The sequence below is a fragment of the Pimephales promelas genome, chromosome 21 (genome assembly GCF_988280905.1).
Source record: "Pimephales promelas chromosome 21, fPimPro1.hap1.1, whole genome shotgun sequence".
NCBI lineage: Eukaryota > Metazoa > Chordata > Actinopteri > Cypriniformes > Leuciscidae > Pimephales > Pimephales promelas.
Window position 1 is genome coordinate 16961112 of NC_142789.1, and position 21973 is coordinate 16983084.

The following is a 21973-nucleotide window of genomic DNA, read 5'->3' on the forward strand; positions in this document are numbered from 1 at the left end:
TTAAAGTGATCAAAAGTGACATTAAAGACATTTATAATATTACAAAAGATTTTTTTCAAATTAATTCTCTTGTATCATGGTTTTCACAAAAATATTAAGCAGCTGGTTTCAATGCTGATGATAATAATACACGTTTCTTCCATACAAATTTCCATTCCATACAAAAATCAGCATTTTTGTATGGAATGGCTGCTGAAATTTCTATTTTGGCATCATAAGAAATAATATAAAAAAGAAACGTTATTTATATTTTGATTTTTCACAATATTCATTTTGTACTGTATTTTTGATCAAGTAAATGCAGTTTTGGTGACTGAACATCAGATACTTCTTTCAGAAACATTTTTAAAAATAATCTCACCGACCAAAATGTTTTATCGGTAATGCACAATTTTAGAATAGTTATTATTTGAGTCTAATGTCTTGTTTCTTGTACACATGCTTATTCACTTACACAATTCAACCTTGTCTAAATACAATGAATGTGACTATTTCGGTCTGTGGACAAAATTGCATTATACAAAATATGCTGCACAAAGTTAAATGAACAAACTCACCTAAACTCTGCTGTCCTGCTTAATAAACAAACTAAAAACTCAACAATACATTGCAATGACAGTAGCAGCTTCGGTATTCCAACTAGAATGTGCTTTAAAAAGTACATTTTACATAATTGTGCAAGAATAAAACATTACACAGCTAAACAAATCCATCTTCTGATAACTTGTTCAAATTAACTGGAATTTGTAAATATGGGCCTTTCTATTAAGTCAAAACAACACGCAGAGCAAATCAACCCATAACTGTTATCATTCTGGAAGTCACATTTCTTCCTTTGGCATTCCATTCCTTTTCTGCTATGACAGCAATGAAGGAAGATGGCAGTCCAAAAGGGAACACTGTTTTTACCCAATTAAAAACTGGGACAGAATCCAGACATACTGGCACCAACATGGCCAACAGGGCTTTTGGTAAATATTCTGTTTCCATTTACAAAACCATGGTTTTTCAACCCCAAAACCATTAGGCTCCTTTACTTTTTCAAAAGCACACCCTAACATGAAATGATGAGACATGTTAAATGTTAAGATAGTAGTTCAATCTATATTTATTATTATATTCTAACTTTTTGTCATTCAAAATATCACTTTTGTAAAATAAACAAAAAAGCAACAGAAACGCTAAAACTTCAAGGCAAAATGTATCATTCATACTACCATTAAAGAATATTTACACAATAGAATAGATGCTATTTAAGTGTAATGATCATCACGTCATATTAACATAGTCTTATTGGTTAAAAAAAAAGAGGTAGGGTCAACTGCTTTCCATGATCGAACACCAAGATGATGACAATAATCAGTGTACACACCGTTATTTAACCCACTGCACATCTCATTCAGCATCAGCATACAGATGACTAAAGCTTGACAGCAAAAAACATAAGGCAACAGAAAAAAGCAATCACTGAACATCATTCTTATGTGAGTCACATGAGTGCATAGGGAAGGATGAGCGTGATGAACAATATTAAAGGGATAGGTTCACCCAAAAATGAAGTCATCATTTACTCACTCAAGTTGTATGAATTTCTTCTGCTAAACACAAAAAGAAGATATTTTGAAGAATGTAGGTGTCTGAATGGTTGGTCCCCATTGGCTTCCATAGTCTGAAAAAGAAAATCCTATAGAAGTCAATGGGGACCATCAACTGTTTGTTTACCGACACTCTTCAAAATATCATGTTGTGTTCAGCAGAAGACAGAAATTGATACAGTTTTGGAACAAACACGAGAGTGAGTAAACGATGCCAGAATTTTCATTTTTGGGTGAACTGTCCCTTTAAAGTGTGAAAAATGATGTGAGGAAAAGGCAAAGCAAGAATGAGTGACTGGCATTGAGGTCCGAGTGGTTTTTAAGGCACCATCAGCAGCTGTATGGAGACAGAACACTTTGAAGTGTTCGTATGATGTATTCCGTGCATCTCAGATGGAAGTCTAAAACCAACTCCACATAAATCACATTAAAAGTATCATCAGGAAAACGTTTGATTCTTGAGTGTAATCATAATATCAGGATCAATTTAACATCCTATCAAACTCCAGAGAAGACACTTCTTCATTTCTACAAAAAAAAAAAAAATGTATATATATATATATATTATTCTGAAATGTGAAGAAGCAACTTTAAGGGAGTTATCTAGGCTAACAGCAAGAAGACATAAAGCTGATGGCCAATCTTCAAGTCTGTATCTATATGTTGAACACAACATGTGGAATTGTAAAATAAAAATGCTTCTTTGCTATCTTGGCATTATGGGCATCTTCAAAAATAATTAAAAGAACACCCCAAATCCTTTAAAAGTTAAACAGATGTTGATTTTTAAATAGAATTTTTGTATTTTCAGTGTACGTCCCGTCAGAAACCAGAATCATGTGCTGGTACAGAAGCCAAGATGCAATCATTAGATCACCTCAAATGAAATTTCCTTCATTTATCAATATACTCCCAGGCGATCCTTTAACAACATTACAATCAACCGAATGCAAACCCTGCCGTCAGTATGCTGCTAAAACATATTCATGCTAGAAATGTAAAAAAAAAAAATGTGTCCAACAAATCCAAAGCTTAAGGGTTGCAAAACAAGTCTAAAAGTCAGATGTGATATGTAATTGTATAGTGTTTTGGCAGCACTGTGTTCTGCTATACTCATGTATTGATGGAATAGGTCAGTGTGGTTGGTCTGAGAGCGGCAGTGTTGAGAACAGTGTGCATTTTTGTGTTTCTTAATGCACGCCATTCATTATGTGCTTCTGGTGGATGTCCAGAGTAGTGTCGTCCTCTTTGTTGTGCTGGGGAGGGCTCACGTCATCCTCCCAAAGCTGAGCAGCTTTACGGATCTCATCCAGAGTGTACTCCTGCAGGATGGTCCCGTTTTCAAACACTGTCACCAACATGTCCTACAAAAAGATGACCATATATGAATAAGGATAACTAAATTAGGGGAATATCACCATATATGTGATTTTGCATTTATCATTTCACATCCACAACATTTGAATAAAGTTAAATGTTTCTTCAGCAGCAAATCAGCATATTAGAATGATATCTGAAGGATCGTGTGACACTGAAGACTGGAGCAATGATGCTGAAACCTTCCGGTCTTTCTAGAATCCAACACGGAAGTGACTTAAACTGCCATTCATTGACTGGCTCCAAAAGAGAGTCAAACCCTTAGACCCTAGTCTAGAGTGTTTTAACAAGAACTGGAGTATTCTACGTCAGAAAAATAAATAAATAAGACTCAACAATATTTATACAAGATTTAGCCATTTAAACTTGTGTTAATTATTCAGTTTGGGTAAAACTATATGTTTTATAAATAAATAAAACTAGCAAACTAGTCCGAATATAAGCTTTTCGTTTAGTTTATGTAATAGCCTACACAGACAGGTAGCCTACATGCCCAAATCAAACCAGAGTGTACTTTTTTTTGTAAACATATCAAAGTATGACTGAAAAGAAAATATCAGAGCTGTTTTCTTGTTTACCATTTACATAAATTAAATACGCCATTAAACAATTAAATACATTTATGTTGTTTATAAATAACAATAAATTGTTGTTGTATCAGCAAGATTTCCAAGTTTGGTTTTTCACTGTAGAAATGTCAAATGTCATGAGTGACGGCCAGCTCCGCCCCTTTTGAAACCTTCAGAAACCTACGGGTGATGTCACGGACACTTTGTCCATAATTTTTTTATGGAATAGCTATTTTTTCAAGTAGAAATAGCTCTTTTAGGTACCAAATGGAGGTTGCCCCTTTTTACAGTGTATACAGCTTATCGAACCTCCTCTGGTTTTCCCGCTCCTTTTTCCACTGTCTCAATGAAGCCATCTGAGTTTCTCCTCAGACAGAGACGTCCACGCTTGGATCCTTTAGATGGGTCCGTGACTGGCTGCTTATAGACGTCCATCTACGCGAACACAAATGACATGATAGTAAAAAACAAACAAAACAAACAAACTCACATTTATTTTCTGACAGGATGTTTTGAAAGTAAAACAACAACTCACGCCTTTGCCATTGGCCTCCACATAGCTGCACTTGAAAGCGCAGTTGAGTGTGTCTCTGTTGATTTTCTGCACTAGAGCACTTCCACAACCGAAAAACACATTTTCAGCACTCCAGCCCTCATCGGTCAGTTTCTGCAGAATCTGCACTGGCCAAAATAAACAGTAATTATGATCAGAGAACGTGTAATCGGTAATAATATTTATAATCTAGCAGTCATAAATGGTTAATAAGCATTCAGAGCCAGTATCACATTTTCCCCTGGACACACTATTCCACACACCTAAAGGTAGGGTTGGCAATTTGTTTTATACACATTTTTTGTTATACTGGTTTAAACTCTCTTCACATCCTGATATCATTAAAACGTGTACATATCTGTGGAAGTCTCGAAGACCAAAACATTATTTTGCAAAATAACAGTTCTAACAATAGCCACAGCTAAACTGCAAAATCTGCAGCTTTGAACGAATCATGAGAGTCAACGATTCAATGACTCGTTCATAACTAAATACAGCCACTTGCTTCGTTACTGAATGAATGAATGACTCGATGACTCACTCTGTTTGGTCACTTCTCTGCTTGGATCCTAATGAATGAACTGGGCTAATCTAAATGCTATCAAAGTTTCACAGCAAGACGAGAGAGGTATTTATCAACTCATCTTAGTTAAGGGAATAACAGTTTAATATGAAAAAACGGTGGGGTATCCATTTAGTGGAAAAGGTGTGACTGCAGTCTAAGTGGAAGAGAGGGGGTATGCAGAAGGGTGTCAAAAGTCTCAAGGGGTACTCCACTCTAAAAAGTTTGGGAACAGCTTTTTAGTCATAAGCGCACATCTAGAATGAGGTCCAAAATGGCATTTTTGCAAAACGTCAGAAATTTCATTTCTCTTTGAGAAGGATCAAATGAGCATCTTGTGCTTCAATGAAAGTAAGAATATCTTCCCATCTGTATGAAGGAGCTCGCTCACATGATCAATATAACAAATTAGATTTTTTCATTAAGGACTTCTAGATTTCAGAGTTTTGCACATCACTGTAAATCACACCGGACCATCTCTTATGCTCAGCAAGACTGCATTCATTTAATGAAAAAATACAGTCAAATACAGTTATACTATGAAATATTTTTACAATTTGCAATAACCGTTTTCTGTGTTAATATATTTGATCCTTCTATAATATATTTATGATCCTTCAGAAATCATTCTAATAGGCTGATTTGGTTAAATGTTGTTCTTCCATAAATAGAAAGTTTAAAAGAATATAATTTATTTGAAATAGAAATCATTTGTAACATTTATAAAATGTCTTTACTGTCACTTTCAAGCACTTTAATGCATCCTTGCTGAATAAAAGCATTAAAAAAATTCTTACTGACTCCAAACTTTTGAATGGTAGTGCATAGTAATTTCGCTCTTGGTCTGAGGTTTAGTTTACCTCATTAATCGAGTTCAGATCAATTCCATCCCCCTGGATAATGCGCAAGTATGATGGGAGCACCTTGTAACCCACTGAGTTCAGAGAACATCCAAAACACTCCCCCAAAATCTTTATCACCTAAAAGTGAGAGAGAAGAGAAAAATTAGAATGGAAGAAAGTAGGAATTCAAGAATGCAGCTAATCAATTTAAACTCGAGCAACACACTAATCTGAAAGCAATGCTATGCCACAGTACAAGCAAATAAAATCGAAATCTTAAAGGAGTAGTTCACTTTTAAAAAAACTTTTGCTGATAATTTACTCACCCCCATGTCATCCAAGATATCCATGTCATTCTTTCTTCAGTCGAAAAGAAATTAAGGTTTTTGATGAAAACATTCCAGGATTTTTCTCCATATAATGAACTTCAATGGGAACCAAACGGTTCAAGGTCCAAAAGACAGTTTCAGTGCAAACTGCAAATTGCTCAAAGGGCTTTAAACAATAAGGTTCTTATCAATCGAAACGATCGCTCATTTAAAAAAAAATAATAACAAAGTTTAAGTTTTATAAGCTCAAATGGTCACCTTGCTCTGTTCTGTGAGGCGCGTTCGTGACTCTCCAGTTTGAACTCGTTCATCAAAATGAACGAATCTTTTTTCATGTCATTTGGTTCATTCAACGAACGAAATGAACAAGTTGACTCGGAAAAAAGATTTGTTAATTTCAATGAACGAGTTCGAATAGGAGAGTCCCGAACGCGCATCACACCCTAACCCTAACCCCAACAGAGCATTTCAGCTTACAAAACTTAAACTTAGTTTTTTTTTTTTAAATGAGTGATCGTTTCGTTTGATAAGACCCTTATTCATCGTCTGAAACCATTTAAAGCCCTTTGAACAGTTTGTACTGAAACTGTCTTTTGGACCTTGAACCGTTTGGTTCCTATTGAAGTGCATTATATGGAGAAAAATCCTGGAATATTTTTCAATCAAAAACCTTTTCTTTTCGACTGAAGAAAGAATGACATGGACATCTTTGATGACATGGGGGTGAGTAAATTATCAGCAAAAGTTTTTTTTAAAGTGAACTACTCCTTTAAGGCATTTCTTTCAGACAGGCGTCAAAGCAACATAATTTAAAGTCACAATGCAGCACAGTGCTAGAAAAAGCTTCAAGCAAAGCAATTTGTTTGAGTCTTTATTTCCCTAAAATAAAGCTCAATCATTAATACAGCTGCTTTATGGTCTGTATCAAACACTCCTACAGTTCCAACACACTTGGTACATGATACACACACCTCAATGAGGGTTTCAGCGGGGTCCCCGGAGTCTGGGCGAATGATAAGGGGAGAATCCTCACTCCTCTCCATCACTCTCTCTTTCAGCTTGTCCCCCCAGATATGCTTACAAGCCTTAAAAATGTCATAACTGTCGCTAACCACAGCTACAGGCCCAGAAGGAAAGTGGTCCAGCAGACACTCATATGCGTCCTTCTCTCGGCTCTTGCCCCAGGAGATGATGGTACTACAGAGACCGGAAAAACAAAGTGAGACAAACCTTCGTCAAATGATTTGAAACACTTATAAACAAAGTGCTTTATTTAGTTTGAAGGTAAGCAAAAGGGTACGGCTAAAATAAATGAGTTTTGCCAGACAAAGAATTAGATAGAATCATTTGCAGCTTATGAGTCATTCGTGTCTAATGATCCTTAGTCACAGAGCTATAAAAATCCCTGAGCGATTCAAGGAACCTTCCGGTTGACTGATAAATGGAATGTTGTGATGGTTGCAAAATTTAAATGTGAACTTGGAATGAAGTCACAGAAGAAGTCGTGTGATTTAAAGGACAGAGTGAGAGCTCTACTGAGAAATCAACATCAGAGACAAAAGGGACTACAGCTGTGAGATGGATGAATGCGTAGCTACTAATAGAACAAATTAGAATCAACGGAACAAATGCAAATTAACACACAGGTGTTGAACGTCAGAGTTGAATTTCAAGATGTTGGCTATTTCCAACCGAAGGCAGCTGTCTAACTGTCTAACTGGGAGCGCCCAGTCAGTCTTAAAGGGATAGATCAGGCAAAAGTGAAAATTCGATTGTAAACATTTCATTTTTTTCTTTCTCCTGTGGAACTCAATTCTAAAGACTGGTCAAAAATGTAAATCACAGTGAATATGGATTCAAAACTTCAAAGAGAAAGTGGTCCATAGAGCTTGTTAGCTATATCTTTTGTCTTTTGAAGTCAAGTGATAAACAGACCAAAACTTTAGTTGCTATTGACTGATATTTTGACATCTACCCTTTCAAAGCATTGCTCAGGGAACAACCACACTTTTTTGACGAGCGAAAACAAACCTCAAACGTGCTGGTTCTTGCATGTCAAGTGAACATAAGTTTCTATAAATCATAACCGATGTGTGAGTTGATGAATGTTTATATGTGAACAAAAACCTGTTCATCATATAAAGTGATCGTGTCTCTTCAGAAAATCGTGTCTCTCCATTTTATCTTTATGAAGTTTTTGAAGCGTCAAAAGAGTAGTTGCGTAGCATCAACAGAGACTAGAGAAAGCTCTCAGATTTCATCAAAAACATCTTCATTTGTGTTGTAAATATGAACAAAATTCTAATGGGTTTGGAGTAATTAATGACAGAATTTTAATTTTGGGGTGAACTATCCCTTTAAATATTTACCATATTCTGGGTAACTGTAAAGTTTTTGTCAGCGTTTCTTAAAAGAAACATCCATCTACAAAGGGGGGAGGTTAGATAATGTTAAAACAAACCCAGTTTTCCTTACAAAGCAAAGAGAAAAGCAACAGTAAATTCTTAAAAAAAATAAAATAATTCCTTGGTGTATCAGGGACGAAAGAAAGTAATACGAGTTTGGACTAATATAAGGGTAAGTAAATGTTTTTAATAAAGTGTAAATTATTTTAAACAGATTTTTTAATAAAGATAATTTTCCTTTTAATTAATTCAATTAAAACTGGCTTTAGACGGGCTACATACATTAACGGCATTATTAAAGGGTTAGTTCACCCAAAAAATGAAAATTTTGTCAGTAATTACTCACCCACATGTTGTTCCAACCCTGTAAGACTTTCGTTCATCTTCGGAACACAAATTAAAATATTTTTGATGAAATCTGAGAGCTGGATCACTCCTCCATAGGCTTCTTAAGGCAGTGTTTCCCAACCCTGTTCCTGGCGGCACACCAACACTGCGCGTATTCTTTGTCTCCCTTATCAAACACACCTGATTCAACTCGTCAGCTCATAATCAGATGGGTTAATGAGCTGATGAGTTGAATCAGGTGTGTTTGATTAGGGAGACAAAGAATATGCGCAGTGTTGGTGTGCCGCCAGGAACAGGGTTGGGAAACACTGCCTTAAGGGATCAAAACTTGCCGCCCCAAAAGTTATGAAAGACATCGTTAAAATATATATAGTCTGAGTGACTACAGTGGCTCAATCTTAAATTTATCAAGTGACGAGAATACTTTTTGTGCGCAACAAACAAACAAACAAACAAACAAAAATAACGACTTTATTCAACTATACATTTCCTCCTCTGTGGGCCTCGAGATTTCACATAGTGAAACTATGCAAAGCTTCTAGGTTGCACGTCACACGTAGGCTCACTATTGGCCGATGTGTGTGATGCATGTGACATACAACACAGAAGCTTTGCGCAGTTTCACTATGTATATTATTATTATTTTTTTTTTTTGTAAAAGTATTCTCGTCGCTTGATAAAGATTGAGCCACTGTAGTCACTCAGACTATATATATTTTAACAATGTCTTTCAGATTTCATCAAAAATATCTTAATTTGTATTCCGGTCTTACGGGGTTGGAACAACATGAGGGCGAGTAATTACTGACAGAATTTTACATTTTGGATGAACTAACCCTTTAATTACCTAAATTATAACAGTCTTGAACCAATGTTATTTTAGTATTATTAATACTATTGTAGTATTTATTACAATTTTGAATAGCTTTTACAGTTTCAGATTTCATTTTTTATTCAGTAATTTTGTCATTTTATATTACTATACAGCTTTATATTTTTATTTCAGTTTAAGTTCTAGCAATTTTAATTTGATTATTTATATATTATTTTATTTAAGCTTTATAATGACTTATGTCTTAGTAGAAATTGAATCTGAATCATGTTATAAAGTTTAATAAAGTGTCATAAAGCTGACTTCTTTCAGCTTCTCAGGTTTCAGGCAGGATGTAACACAAACAAATTCGGAGATGCCTTGACAAAATAAGTGTCCAGTAAGTTCATAATGTGCATTACCTGTGCTCTGCAGCAGGGATGGAGAATCCGGCCATAGGACATGCATAGTACCGTTGTGCCATCAGCAGACCCGCAACTGTGTCTGTGCTGCAGAAATTCACCAGATGAGCAGCTCCACCAAGTGCTGCCGACTAGTTCAGTAAAGAGTGAAAGAACACAACAGAAAGAAGTCATTGAACCTGTCAATGTGACAACATTAGCCAATTCACATTATTTTGATCCTGTTTTTGTAACGGAATTATAGACAGTGGCTTTTAAGAAGCAAATAAAAAGAGAGAAGTTGACCTTTGAAGTCAATTGTGTGAAGACATTTCCTATATTCCCCTGATTTAACACTCGGGTTACTGACTGTGTCTCACTTCATTCATTGTGATAGTCAAGGGAAGGTTGATGCTCTGAAAAGTGAACACATTTGATTCCAAGCAAAATGTTTTTAGCCTCCTGAGGTGAGCATCAATATTTCTTGATCTACAACATGGTGTATATTTATATGGGAATTTGAGGCTATTTTTTTTTTTTTCATTAAAGAACTGAAGAGATCTGGACTTTATATATATTAACCCAGGGAAATTAGATCCGCAGCAAGGCTTTAGCCTGCAGCTTTAATTGCAGCAAGGATTTAGGAACTGCGTCATTTATTTCTCAACACATTTTCATGTAATGTCATGTATTTTTTGTCACTTTGTCAAGAGCCCCGTGCAATATGATAGATCAATGACGAATCACAGTGAATGCCAGCATTATTTTAGTATTATGTGTATACTATTAATATTTAAATTAAAAATAATAATAATTATTTCATTGTTTGTATCAGTTTAAGTTTGAGCAATATTTTTATGTGCTTTTGTCATTTTAAATAGTCAATTTATCTTTCATTTGTTTTTATATCAGTTTTTTCTGTAGTAATTTTTGTACATCGATGGCAACATTTCTCATTTAAGTTTTTTAAATGCTAGTTTTTCCATGTAATATATAATAGATTTAGTTAACAATAATCACACTGATACTGATACTAGTGCTTTTTGCGAAACTGCCCTTTGTTTTTCCCCATAAGAATACAAGTCGTGCAGATTTAGAAGGATTTGAGGGTGAGTAAATGAGGACAGATATTTCACTGTGGGTGAACTACTACTTTAAAAGCATTAAAATCTATCACTGCTTGTCCCCTGATCAGAAAAGAGTGATGGAGAGTGAGCAGGAACCCTGAGTATCAGAGGCATTAAACTCTGTTTGGCACCATTAATCTCCTTTGAAGCCATCATTAATCCAGTCAGCCACAACATAGAAAATACACTATCAATACCCCACTGTCCCTAATGAAGACTTGATAGTTTTACACAGCATGCTTTAGTCTGTTTTCAGCAGCTGAGGGAGAAACGCTTCCGGCTTTCTTAGATTCCACTCTGATGTTTTTCCCTTCATCCTGTTCCTTAAAATCTTTCTTGAAATCGTTTTAACACTTACTTTACCTACAAAGCCCTGTAATACATACATTTTTTATAATCGCCAGGGATCAAAAAGGCTTAAATAGACACAATAGCAATACAACACTGACAGAGTTAAATGAGAAATGTTCCATAAACCCAGATATAACACCATTGACCAGATGTCCGTTTTTTTTCATTGGACAGGCATTACCCAACACATGAAATTCACTATTGATCATTACTGAAGTGGCTCAACATAAATGACAAGGTTTGGTAGGGAGAGTGGAGAAAAAAAAAAAAAAACAGAAACAAATTAAACCATCAAGAATAAATTAAAATGAAAATAAAATTGAGAATTTTTTTTTTTTTTTTTTTAGTGCAGTTGTATTATATTTTTCAATGGGATTACAAAGGTTGCAAGTAATCTCTGTGAAATCTCTGTGAAACCTTGATTTTTTTTAGCAAAATTAAACGGTTAAATTAATTCATAAAATGTATATATATATATATATTAATCAAATCAAACATTTTCAGTACAGTGGTATTATATTTGCTATGGGGTTTCAAATGTTAGAAGAGAACTGAGAAACCTTGATTCTAAAAAAATAAAATAAATATATGTAAATATATATATATATATATATATAATTAAATCATAAAATGAAGTAATAAATCAAATAATTTTTTTAATATAAATCTTTTCAGTACAGTCATATTACAGTGGTATTAAATTCGCTATGTGGTTACGAAGGATGAAAGTTCAAATCTCTGAAAAGCCTTGATTTTTTTTAAAGTAAAAAAAAAAATTAAATAAATTATATTTGCTATTGGCCTACAAAGGTTGTAAGTTCAAATCCTAGAGAAACCTTTATTATTTTTTAACAAAGGTAAAGTGTCATGAACAAGTTTGAATCTAGCAAGGTATACTTATGCCCCTGACCATCACTTTATTTGTGCCTTGAATAAAGAATTGGTTTAAGTTCATTAATAAGATAAAATATTAAAATCCAGCCTGTTATGTGACCTAAACCTTTAATCATATTTTCAATTGGAATGGAAAATGCACCTTTTCTAATCGGTCACCATCTCCAGTTTTAGATGATGGCATACTGGTCTGGAAAGGGCACCACAGAGGGGTTATGTCACACCTCATTAGAATATAGTAGCCTCACCTTCATACACAGTCACACACAAAGGTCTCCTACACTCACCTCCAGCACGCCCAGCCAGTCTCACTAACAAACTCACTGCTTATAGTCACCCAACACCTGAACCTGCCACTGTGTGATATAGATGAAACCTGGCAGAGTTGACCTTTACACAACAGACGGACCGATTCAAGAGTCAAACAGTCACCTTGACTCACACAACTCTTCAAACAGCACCACCCGACGACCCAAAACCCATCAGCGTGACAACCTCACTCAAACACAGCCAGCAATCAGGGCTCCTACCTTTTGAAATCCACAGAAAAGGAGAGCGGTCTGCATCGTGTGCGTATCGAAAGGCCAGGTCTGATCTCTTTTTGATTAAATGGAATGGTCTTGTCTCATAATGAATTGATTTTCTGCTTTCACCAAGTGATATCTGATTTCATTTGCCCCAGAAGACCAGGCTTCCTTAAAAAGCACTGACGAGAGAAAGACCCCATTCGGCGTGAGCTTTGATTTCAGGGCTAAAAAAAAGAATACAGGCAGAGATTTTAACACTGGAGGCACTTCCTGTTTGACTTTAAAGATACTTCAGTGCTTTGTAGGGTCTTCTTTAAAGTGTGCTGTGAATGCCTACAGAAATACGGGCGAAATAATGTCATGTAATCAGTGATAGTCCTTTTTTAGTTTTTTTTATATAGTCACTTGTAGTCATAAATACATAAAAGATTGTGTTTTGGGGGTCGGCGGAGGCCCAATCCCTTGCATTTTTTCCTAATAATGGTGAAAAGAACTTAAAATACTAACTGAACAACACTGTCCTGAACAGGAAGTGGAATTATTGACCCACGTCTATGTACCTCTTGTGAAGACACTCCTCTGTAGCCGAAATCATGCAGCTTGAGGTCCAGACCCTCCAGGCTCCCTGACGTGGCCTTGAGGTGCTTGGCCAGAATCTTTTTGAACTCCCTGGAGATTGTTGCCACGGTGATGGGATACCACATTTGGACCAGCATCGTCTGTAGGGACAGAGTGTACACACGATCACATGTGCGTCGGAGAACACCAAAGATGGCTCGTAATTGCACTCAATTTTTATGGCCCTGAAACCATCATGACCATTTAAATCACGACTCATTGATCTGTGGCTCCTTAGGAACTGAAAAAGATTATGTTTGGATCTATGTGTTTTTTCTGGTCTTGACATCAATACATAAACTGGAATTATTGAAAAGCTGACAGAACGCGATTTCGGACGCACCTACAGTGTTCCTGTACCTCAAACAGTAGAGCATGGAGCTTTCAACGCCAAAGTGATGGGTTTAAACCGTTTGCGAAAAAAGCATATGCCAAATGCAAGAACCTTCAAAGGTTTAATTCTATATTAGGGAAATTAACTAGTAAAATAATGTTCATCATGGACTGTGTGCATCTTGAGACCTGAGATGTGTCTTCATAATGATAATAGAAACAGCAGTCCAGGTCAGAACCTAATGAACTCATGCCCTCACTGACCCCACCAGCCTGTCCAAACCCCCCTCGGTTATTCTGTCCAGAATCAGCGGCTAGGAGCATGCTGGAAATCAAAGCCTGCTGTCATCCTGAACAACAGAATGGCAGAATCATCCAATATGAAGTAAAGTGCCACACCAACAGGTTGATGGACTATGCTGACAGTGAGACATTCATGGGGGATTTGTGTTGCAGTTAAGATTGTTGTAGCAAAACAATCTTTTGCTTCAAATAGGACCTCTTTGAGTCTTACCAGCTTCCAGAGAAGATCAGGTGTGCTCCTAAAGGAGTCACATTCAAATCCAGATTTAAAACGGTTCTGTTTAGCTATGCATTTACTGAATGAGCACTGTGCCACTGTTCGTCCGACTGTTTGTACAGTACTTTATTTTATTTTTTGTTCTAAACTTTTTTAATTTTTCTTATTTGTTTTGATTGTTTTAAAGTAAAGCACTTTGAATTATAATTGTGTACGAAATGTGCTATATAAAAAAAACTTGCCTTGCTTTAAATTCATTCATTTTGGTAACACTTTACTTGAAGGGGTGTGCATATACATCATAACCTGTCAGTGTCTTTGTCATGACAACTTGACATTACTTAGACAACACAACCTGTCATAAACATGACATAGCAGATTAATTGACCTAGCTTTATTGGTTAACATTACATTAAACGGTCATGTGGTTGGTTTTGACTTATAACTTTTTAATGACAAATTCAATTAATGCCACTGTAGTTGAGGTCACGAAAAACATGTCTTGTCATGGTTATGAAGGTGTCATGTCAGTCTTATGAACACCCCTTCAAGTAAAGTGTTACCCTTATTTTAGCTTGTGTAGTGTCTCAAACATACAAACATGAAAATATGTAAGGATCATGTGACATTGATACTTCCTTGAGGGGATCCTTTGTTTAGGGAATCTGATTAAATGTTTGTTTTTTTGCCCTTAGATTACAATACCATTTAAAAGGTTTTTGACAGAGAGAAAGATGTTTTTGGAAAAAAAAGTCTAATGCTCAACAAGGCACATTTCTTAGATCAAAAATACAGTAAAACAGTATATTATTGTGAAATATTACCGTTTAAAAGAACTGTTTTCTAATATAATATATATTTAGAATGTCATTTATTCAGGTGATGGTAAAGCAGAATTTTCAGAAGCCATTACTCCAGTATCACATGATCCTTCAATAAATAAAAATTCTTACCATCATAAATGTTGACATTTTTTTTCCCTGCTTAAAATTTTTTGTGAAAACTTTGACATTTTAATCAGGGATTCTACATCATTTATTTAAAATACTGTATGTAAAATGTCTTTACTGTCACTATTGCAGAATCATTATTGACAGTACTGATTTAAAAGTGTAGATGTTTGATAATATATATATATATATATATATATATATATATATATATATATATAGTATATAGGGAATATATAGTATATAGGGAATGACTTCTTGTATACTATTTGCCTTTACCTTATCTGCATTGGCTACCTTATAATATAAAAACAAAACAAAAATCAAGACGAAAGAAGACAGGTAATACCTCAATAAAATTGGTGAGCCAGAAGAAATCTGGATCCGTGTTCTCCACAGTGAAAAGAACGTTCCCCCTGGGGACGATCTTTCCCTCGGGAACTGCTTTGATACGGATTGGAAGGCGGCCATCATATTTCTGACAACACAATTAGGAACAGAAAGAAGGCAGGTGGTTGTTATGTGCATTCATCTCCGGAACAAAGTAAGCAGACTTCAAAGTCATGTAATAGTGAAATATCTAAAAAGAAACTTTTGAGTTTTATATGAACTTCTATTTGTACCTCTAAAACTTTTCTCCATCCCTCTTCATCGAACACTGACTGTTTAAAGTGCATCTGATAAAAGACTTTCGCCTCCTGAATCTTTTCCTCTGTGACAACTTGACCTGCAAGATATTTAGACAAGTACATGAGTTCAGAGATTCTAGGATGAGCACACATGAACAATAGAATTGTTTTGCATTTTAAATTTCAGTGTAAAGCAAAAAAAAAGGGAAATATAAAAACACTACAGCTATCAAGAGTCACTTTCTATGTACTGTAGTTAATTGAAAGTTTACAAGAGACATGACATCTTCCAATAAGAATGCAATAAAGTGCAATACCAGAATAATTTAAATGAAATATTCATTGTACAAAGCGTGAGTACAAATAGTGTGTCCCTGAAAAAGAAATTAAATGGTGGAGACAAACAAAATAAAAGGCTGCTGTTCACACGTTCTGTCCATGGTTGTAGTTTGAAACACACCATGAAACAAACACTTTGAATTAGCCTTATGTAACTCTAACACTTATTTGATGACAATGTAATCTGCTTATTTTTACTTACTCTAACAGGCCTGGTCTGTTCAAAAATGAAAAGGGTAAAAGAGTCAAAACGGCCCCCCCAAAAATACACTTTGAATATAAAAAGATTTTTCGAATATGCAGTGTGTAATAGAGCTGTTTGTTAATGTAAACGGTCTGCCAAGTTTTAAAAAGTTATTTTCTCCTAAAAGAAAGAATCGATAGCAATTCCAGTTTAACTTCCTGTTACATACCGATGTAACGAATTAGCATTTTCTAGCTTATGGATTTCATTGGGGGTGTGTTTATCTTCCTTCTTCACAATTTTCATTGTGGGGCAAATGATCCCTTTTAACCTTACATTTATAAACTCTTCCACCTTGGAAGAGTTTTGACTGCATGACTACTCCTTTATAACTGTCCTTGAATGTGAGCCATTACCGGTTTTGGGACAAGTTTTCCATTAGCCAAACATGTACATGAAAAAACAATTTGTTCGTGCCAATAGATGAACAAACTCAAAACAAACAGTGTGTCCAAGTGAGCCAACAATAGTGTTGTGATCACTGCAGGAGTTATACAATGATTAAATTACCTGCTAGGTATTTCTTCAGGAGATACTGGAGGCCAAAAAACACCACCTCGCTGAACTGCGTCCCTTTTTTGTGCCGACACTCGAAATAGGAGTACACCTTACTGACATTGGGAGGGTATTGCTTGTAGTGGGTAATCTGAAAAGAAGAGAGGGGTTGTGAAGATTAGAATTGTTTACACACTCACAAAATCGCCAATCCCCATTAATTATTCACTACTGTTCAAATCTTGGGGTTGGTAAGATTGGGGTTGGTAAGATGTTTTTGAAAGAAATCTTTTATGCTAATCAAGGATGTATTTATTTGATTAAAAAACAGTAAAACAGGAATATTGTGAAATATTATTACAATATAAAATATCTGTTTTCTGTTTAAAATGTAATTTACTTCTGTGATGGAAAAGCTGTATTTTCAGCATCATTACTCACTCAGAAATGACTCCTTCAGAAATTAATCTAATATGGTTATTTGCTGCACAAGAAACGTTTTTTGTTATTACCAGAGTTGAAAACAGTTTCATATTTTTATAGAACCTGTGATATATTTATTTCAGGATTATTTGACGAATAAACTATTGATGAAGTTCAACGTTTATTTGAAATAATTTTTTTTTTTATTACAGACTGATCTCATGAAATGGCGTATGTATGACACGCCAATTCGTATTTCCATTTTTGGCGTGCTATCAACACAGATAATCGCTTTTCAGCGTGTTTATGAACGCCATTGACTTAACGTTACATTACATATGACCTACCCCAACCCTGTCCCTAAACCTACCCGTCAATATCTGGAGTTAAAATGATTAATGAGTCTTCCCCTACCATCCTAGGAAAAAAAAATATTGCTCCCCAAATGTAGATCTACATTTTGCTTCGTTTCGCTCGGACATTTAACGCCAGAGACATGCACGCATACACACGGATAGCTCAAAATGCATATAGATAACACACCACTTGAATTGAAAGTGATGCAAAAGTCACGATGTCATGTTGTTTATTACATTATAAACTGCCACTTTTGAGAAACCTAATGTCCACTTGCTGTAAAAAATTATAATTACTTTAAAACAAAAAATGACCCCAACCCAAATATTTGAACGGTAGCATGCTTCACTATGACATTGAAAAATTTAGTCCCATTACATCTGAAATGCACACCTGCATCGCTTCCACAGTCTTGTGAATCTGTTAACTTCAAGCTGTGTGCATGGATCTCTCTGCATTTCATCAAAGTCTTGTTTACTGTACACTGATACTGTCATGCTACAGCTGGGATGGGTTGAAACAGTGTCTTGTTTATAGCAAAAACCTGCCATTTTATCCTGGACACAAATGTAATACTTAAAAAGCTGCTGGCCTCCATTGCACTGCGGCATAATAAGCATAAAACACGTGGCAAATACTTTCTTGATCCCCATAATGGAATTTGGGGATTGTACAATACTGCATTGTACAATTCTCTTGTTGAATGTAAATGTGATAATTGTGTGAGTGCTGGCTGTTCCACATCTAACTAAATCTGCTGAGCTTTCCAAGGAACTCTGAGTGGACCTGAACATCAGCCCAAACCCGACTGACTACTCAAGCTCAGATGAATGGATTGCGCCACTTGAGGAATGTTGAGAGGGTGACATGAAAATGGGTGGGTATCAAACTCATTCAATTAATTTGAAATCAAAAGAGTAAAATCAAAAAAGAATATACATTTGATCAATACATACATAATATTGTTGGGTGAGATTTAAACATGGATTTAGATGGGATTTGCGGCACAGCCACAAGATTACACAGCCTTAGCCATTCAGCATTGGCGATGCTGTAGAATTACAGAGGTGGAATTTCAAAAATCCAAAACTGCCGTAAAAACCATTAAAACCTGGCATTATGTAATACAACATGTATAGATTTATTTTTTTCTGTAGAATACTTTTCATACAACTTTAAATAAAATCAGTACAACTTTATAGTAAGGTCTTATTTGTTAACATTAGTTAATGCATTACCTAAAATGAACTAATAATTAGCAATATATCCATACAGCATTTATTAACCTTGACAATATTAGTTAATAAAAATGTTCATGTTAGTTATATGCATTAACTCTAGCATACAACATATATGATCTAAAAAATGTAGTAAATGTTGAGATTAACATAATAAATGCTGTAGAAGTATTTTTCCTTGTTAGTTCATGTTAACAAATGAAATGTTATTGTAAAATGTTACCATATAATCTAAAAATAGAGAAAAAAATCTAAACAAATAGTCTAATCCAATCACATAGAAATATGTATTAAGCCATTTAATCCTACATGAAATGCAAACAAATTTTCTTTTGAGTTTGAAGAACCTACTGAACGTTGTTGATGAATTTTAGTTAACAACTATAAATGAAAGTGCTGAGTGTACTGTTTTTATGTCAATTTTTTGCCCGGCTGTCGTTAATAGCCTCATGACCAGTTTAGCCTCATGACCATGTTCAATTTCACTTTGTCCCTTGTTGTAAGTCTGCGTGGAAGGTCCAGATAAGGAATCATGTAGACATGTCATAACAGATACAAAAAGACACAACTACTATACTTGAACTAGTATGATTTGATTTGACAGGCTACTTTTACTAAAACAATTTTGTTTTATTATCTTTGGGTACTCTAACAGTTTTATACAACATAATAAACACTTAAAGAAAAATAGCGTGGTTATTGGTTAAATTAACTATGTTTTAAACAAAAATGAGTTTCGATTCTTTGACTGCTGCGTGACGTCACCCGCTGTGGCCTTTGGCGAAGCTGAAACAGCACGAGGTCATTGCGCATTAGCCACGCCCCCTTGCTCAGCGCTCAATGAGTGGGGCATTTAAAACGAACCTGAACTAACACAACACCCTTCAACAAAACAAGAAGAAATATCCCGATTTTTACACATCTGTAGGTTAATCTGAACCACGTTTTCATTTAGACTTCATAGATTCACAAGGTCAAAGTTGTTGTTTTTTTTTACCGCACATAACGACTGCAGCAGCACAAAGATCCACTGTCAGAATCGGCCAACTTAAGTACTGTAATGCGCCTTTGTGTTTCTGTTGTCGAATGACTGAAGCTAACGTTAGGAGATTCTTACCTTATAAGAATCCGTCGCAAGTAAAAAATTGAAATCCTGAGCTGCCATCATCGAGGACAAAGTAAAAGCGAATTGGTTTCGCTCCGGTATGTAGCCTATGTAGTCCGAGCCGTGTGCCACTAGTCTCAATAACCTTCTTTTCAATGCCTTTCGGGTTCCCGAGAGAAAATGTGGTGAAATACGATCACCTCGGAATCTTGTATATGTGAGGACTCGCACGTATAGGTCGCATAGTCCAATATCAGACACAACGGGGTGGAAAAGGGGCGGAGTCAGAATAGACGTATGAAAGCTACGCTGGCTCGCGCTCGGTGATGTAAGAGTGGGCGGAGTCATAACATCAGAAAGCGGAAAACGCCCCTGATCGCTGAAAAGCTTTTGTTGCCTGTTGGGTTCAAAGGCTAAAGTTTCGCTTTCTTGGAAAGGGTAGACTAAAACTGAATGTAGCACTTTCAGTTTTGCTATCTCTGCTGAAAAAAACAAAACAAAACCTATAAGCTTAAACCAACATAAGCATTTGCATGTTTTATCTTGGTCTTTCTTCAGAGAGGTGTTTGGCACTTTGGGCAGGTTAGCCTATTAATGATATACATTATTAAATAATAATAAAAAAATACGTTTACATTTTATAATATTGTTAGGTGAGATTTCGACATAGATTCAGGTGGGATTTGCATATGGCGGTTATGTGAAGGGTCAATGACGTGACCAACAGACCTTTTTAAAAATGTAATCAACATGAATTGTTGCCAGTATTAAACTGGCTAATCTGCTTCTGGAAAACTGCCATATCTAATCTCTTTTCATATCTCAAAAGCTTTTAAAAACAAGCCCACTTTTATTGTAAGACAATAGTGATTAACATTCAAAAAGATGCAATTAAGCTGAGAGTCACTCAGATAATTTGTTGACATTCAATACAGAACCTTAGATCAAATCAAATATTATAAATATTTTAATCATCTAAAGTTCAGGAATGACGTCAATTTTAAGGCCAACCCAATGCTCGGAAATGGGTTTAATTCGTGAGTGATGTGAACATTACTACAATAAATTACAATAATATCTCCAACATATTTAAGCTGCTGGGATTTGGTACTATATGTTTAAAAAACTATGTGCACACAAGTTGCCACTAGGACTACAATGGTTGAATGGTAAACACACATCATTGTGGTAGTTGTAGTCTTTATGTAGCAGCTAGCTTTAAAAATACACTGTTGAGTTACAGTTAAAAAAGATAACTTTAATGTACGCTATTCTTAAATTAAAAAATGCTATTCTAAAAACACTGACATTTTTATTTTCATTTTGGACTTGAAGTGAAAAAAAAATTGAAGTAAAATCACAGTTATGACCTGCAGTGATAAGTTTATTGCATTTTCACTAGTTTTAATGTAAAGGTCCCCTGACATGAAATTTTCACTTTCTGAGGTTTTTTAACATTAATGTGAGTTCCCCTAGCCTGTATATGGTCCCCCAGTGGCTTGAAATTTAAATAGGCCTAGTGGAAACTGAGCTTTGGCTATCTTTCTCTGCCTTTGAGCAAATGAAAGTTCATGGGCTGATCTTGAATCTCCGTATGACGTCATACAGAGGAATAGTAACCTCCCCATTTCTCTGCTTTGCCCGCCCAGAGAATTTTGGCTCGCTCATGAGAAAATGAGCTTGGAAGTATGAACACGTGAGCACGATTTGAGTTTTTCCTCGAGAGATATCATGGTTTGGAAACGAGTGAAGTATTGATCAGAGTTCAGATGTACAAATGAACACAAAAGTATTTTTTAGTTCCTTCATCCTAGCCTCTGAAGAAACAATTAGTTAATTTAATTTTCTCTGGAAAAGTGCTGACACAACTTCCCAAAGTTTTGTATGGTCCAAACATTTCCCCAACAACTGTTTCCTCAACTTGGGCCAATACAGAGCTGGCCTCGATGAACGTCTGAAAATAAACCTACCGAGCAACAATTTCTGAGCCTAATTGTTCAAGTTCAGACAGGTAATATTTCTCTCAAAATC

The 21973-nt window shown here is 35.5% G+C and overlaps 1 protein-coding gene across 1 annotated transcript; it reads right to left on the reverse strand.

Moving 5' to 3' along the window:
• Positions 1-295: 295 nt before the first annotated feature.
• On the reverse strand, positions 296-20216 carry nampt2 (nicotinamide phosphoribosyltransferase 2). The gene is made up of 11 exons (XM_039673621.2): positions 19955-20216; positions 16835-16970; positions 15736-15839; positions 15462-15590; positions 13252-13410; positions 9814-9944; positions 6799-7024; positions 5517-5636; positions 4077-4217; positions 3851-3976; positions 296-2959 (listed from the first exon to the last, which is right to left on the reverse strand). The coding sequence occupies exons 1-11, from the start codon at positions 20003-20005 to the stop codon at positions 2786-2788; spliced, it is 1497 nt and encodes a 498-aa protein (XP_039529555.1). The 5' UTR covers positions 20006-20216; the 3' UTR covers positions 296-2785.
• Between the last annotated feature and the right edge of the window lie 1757 nt (positions 20217-21973).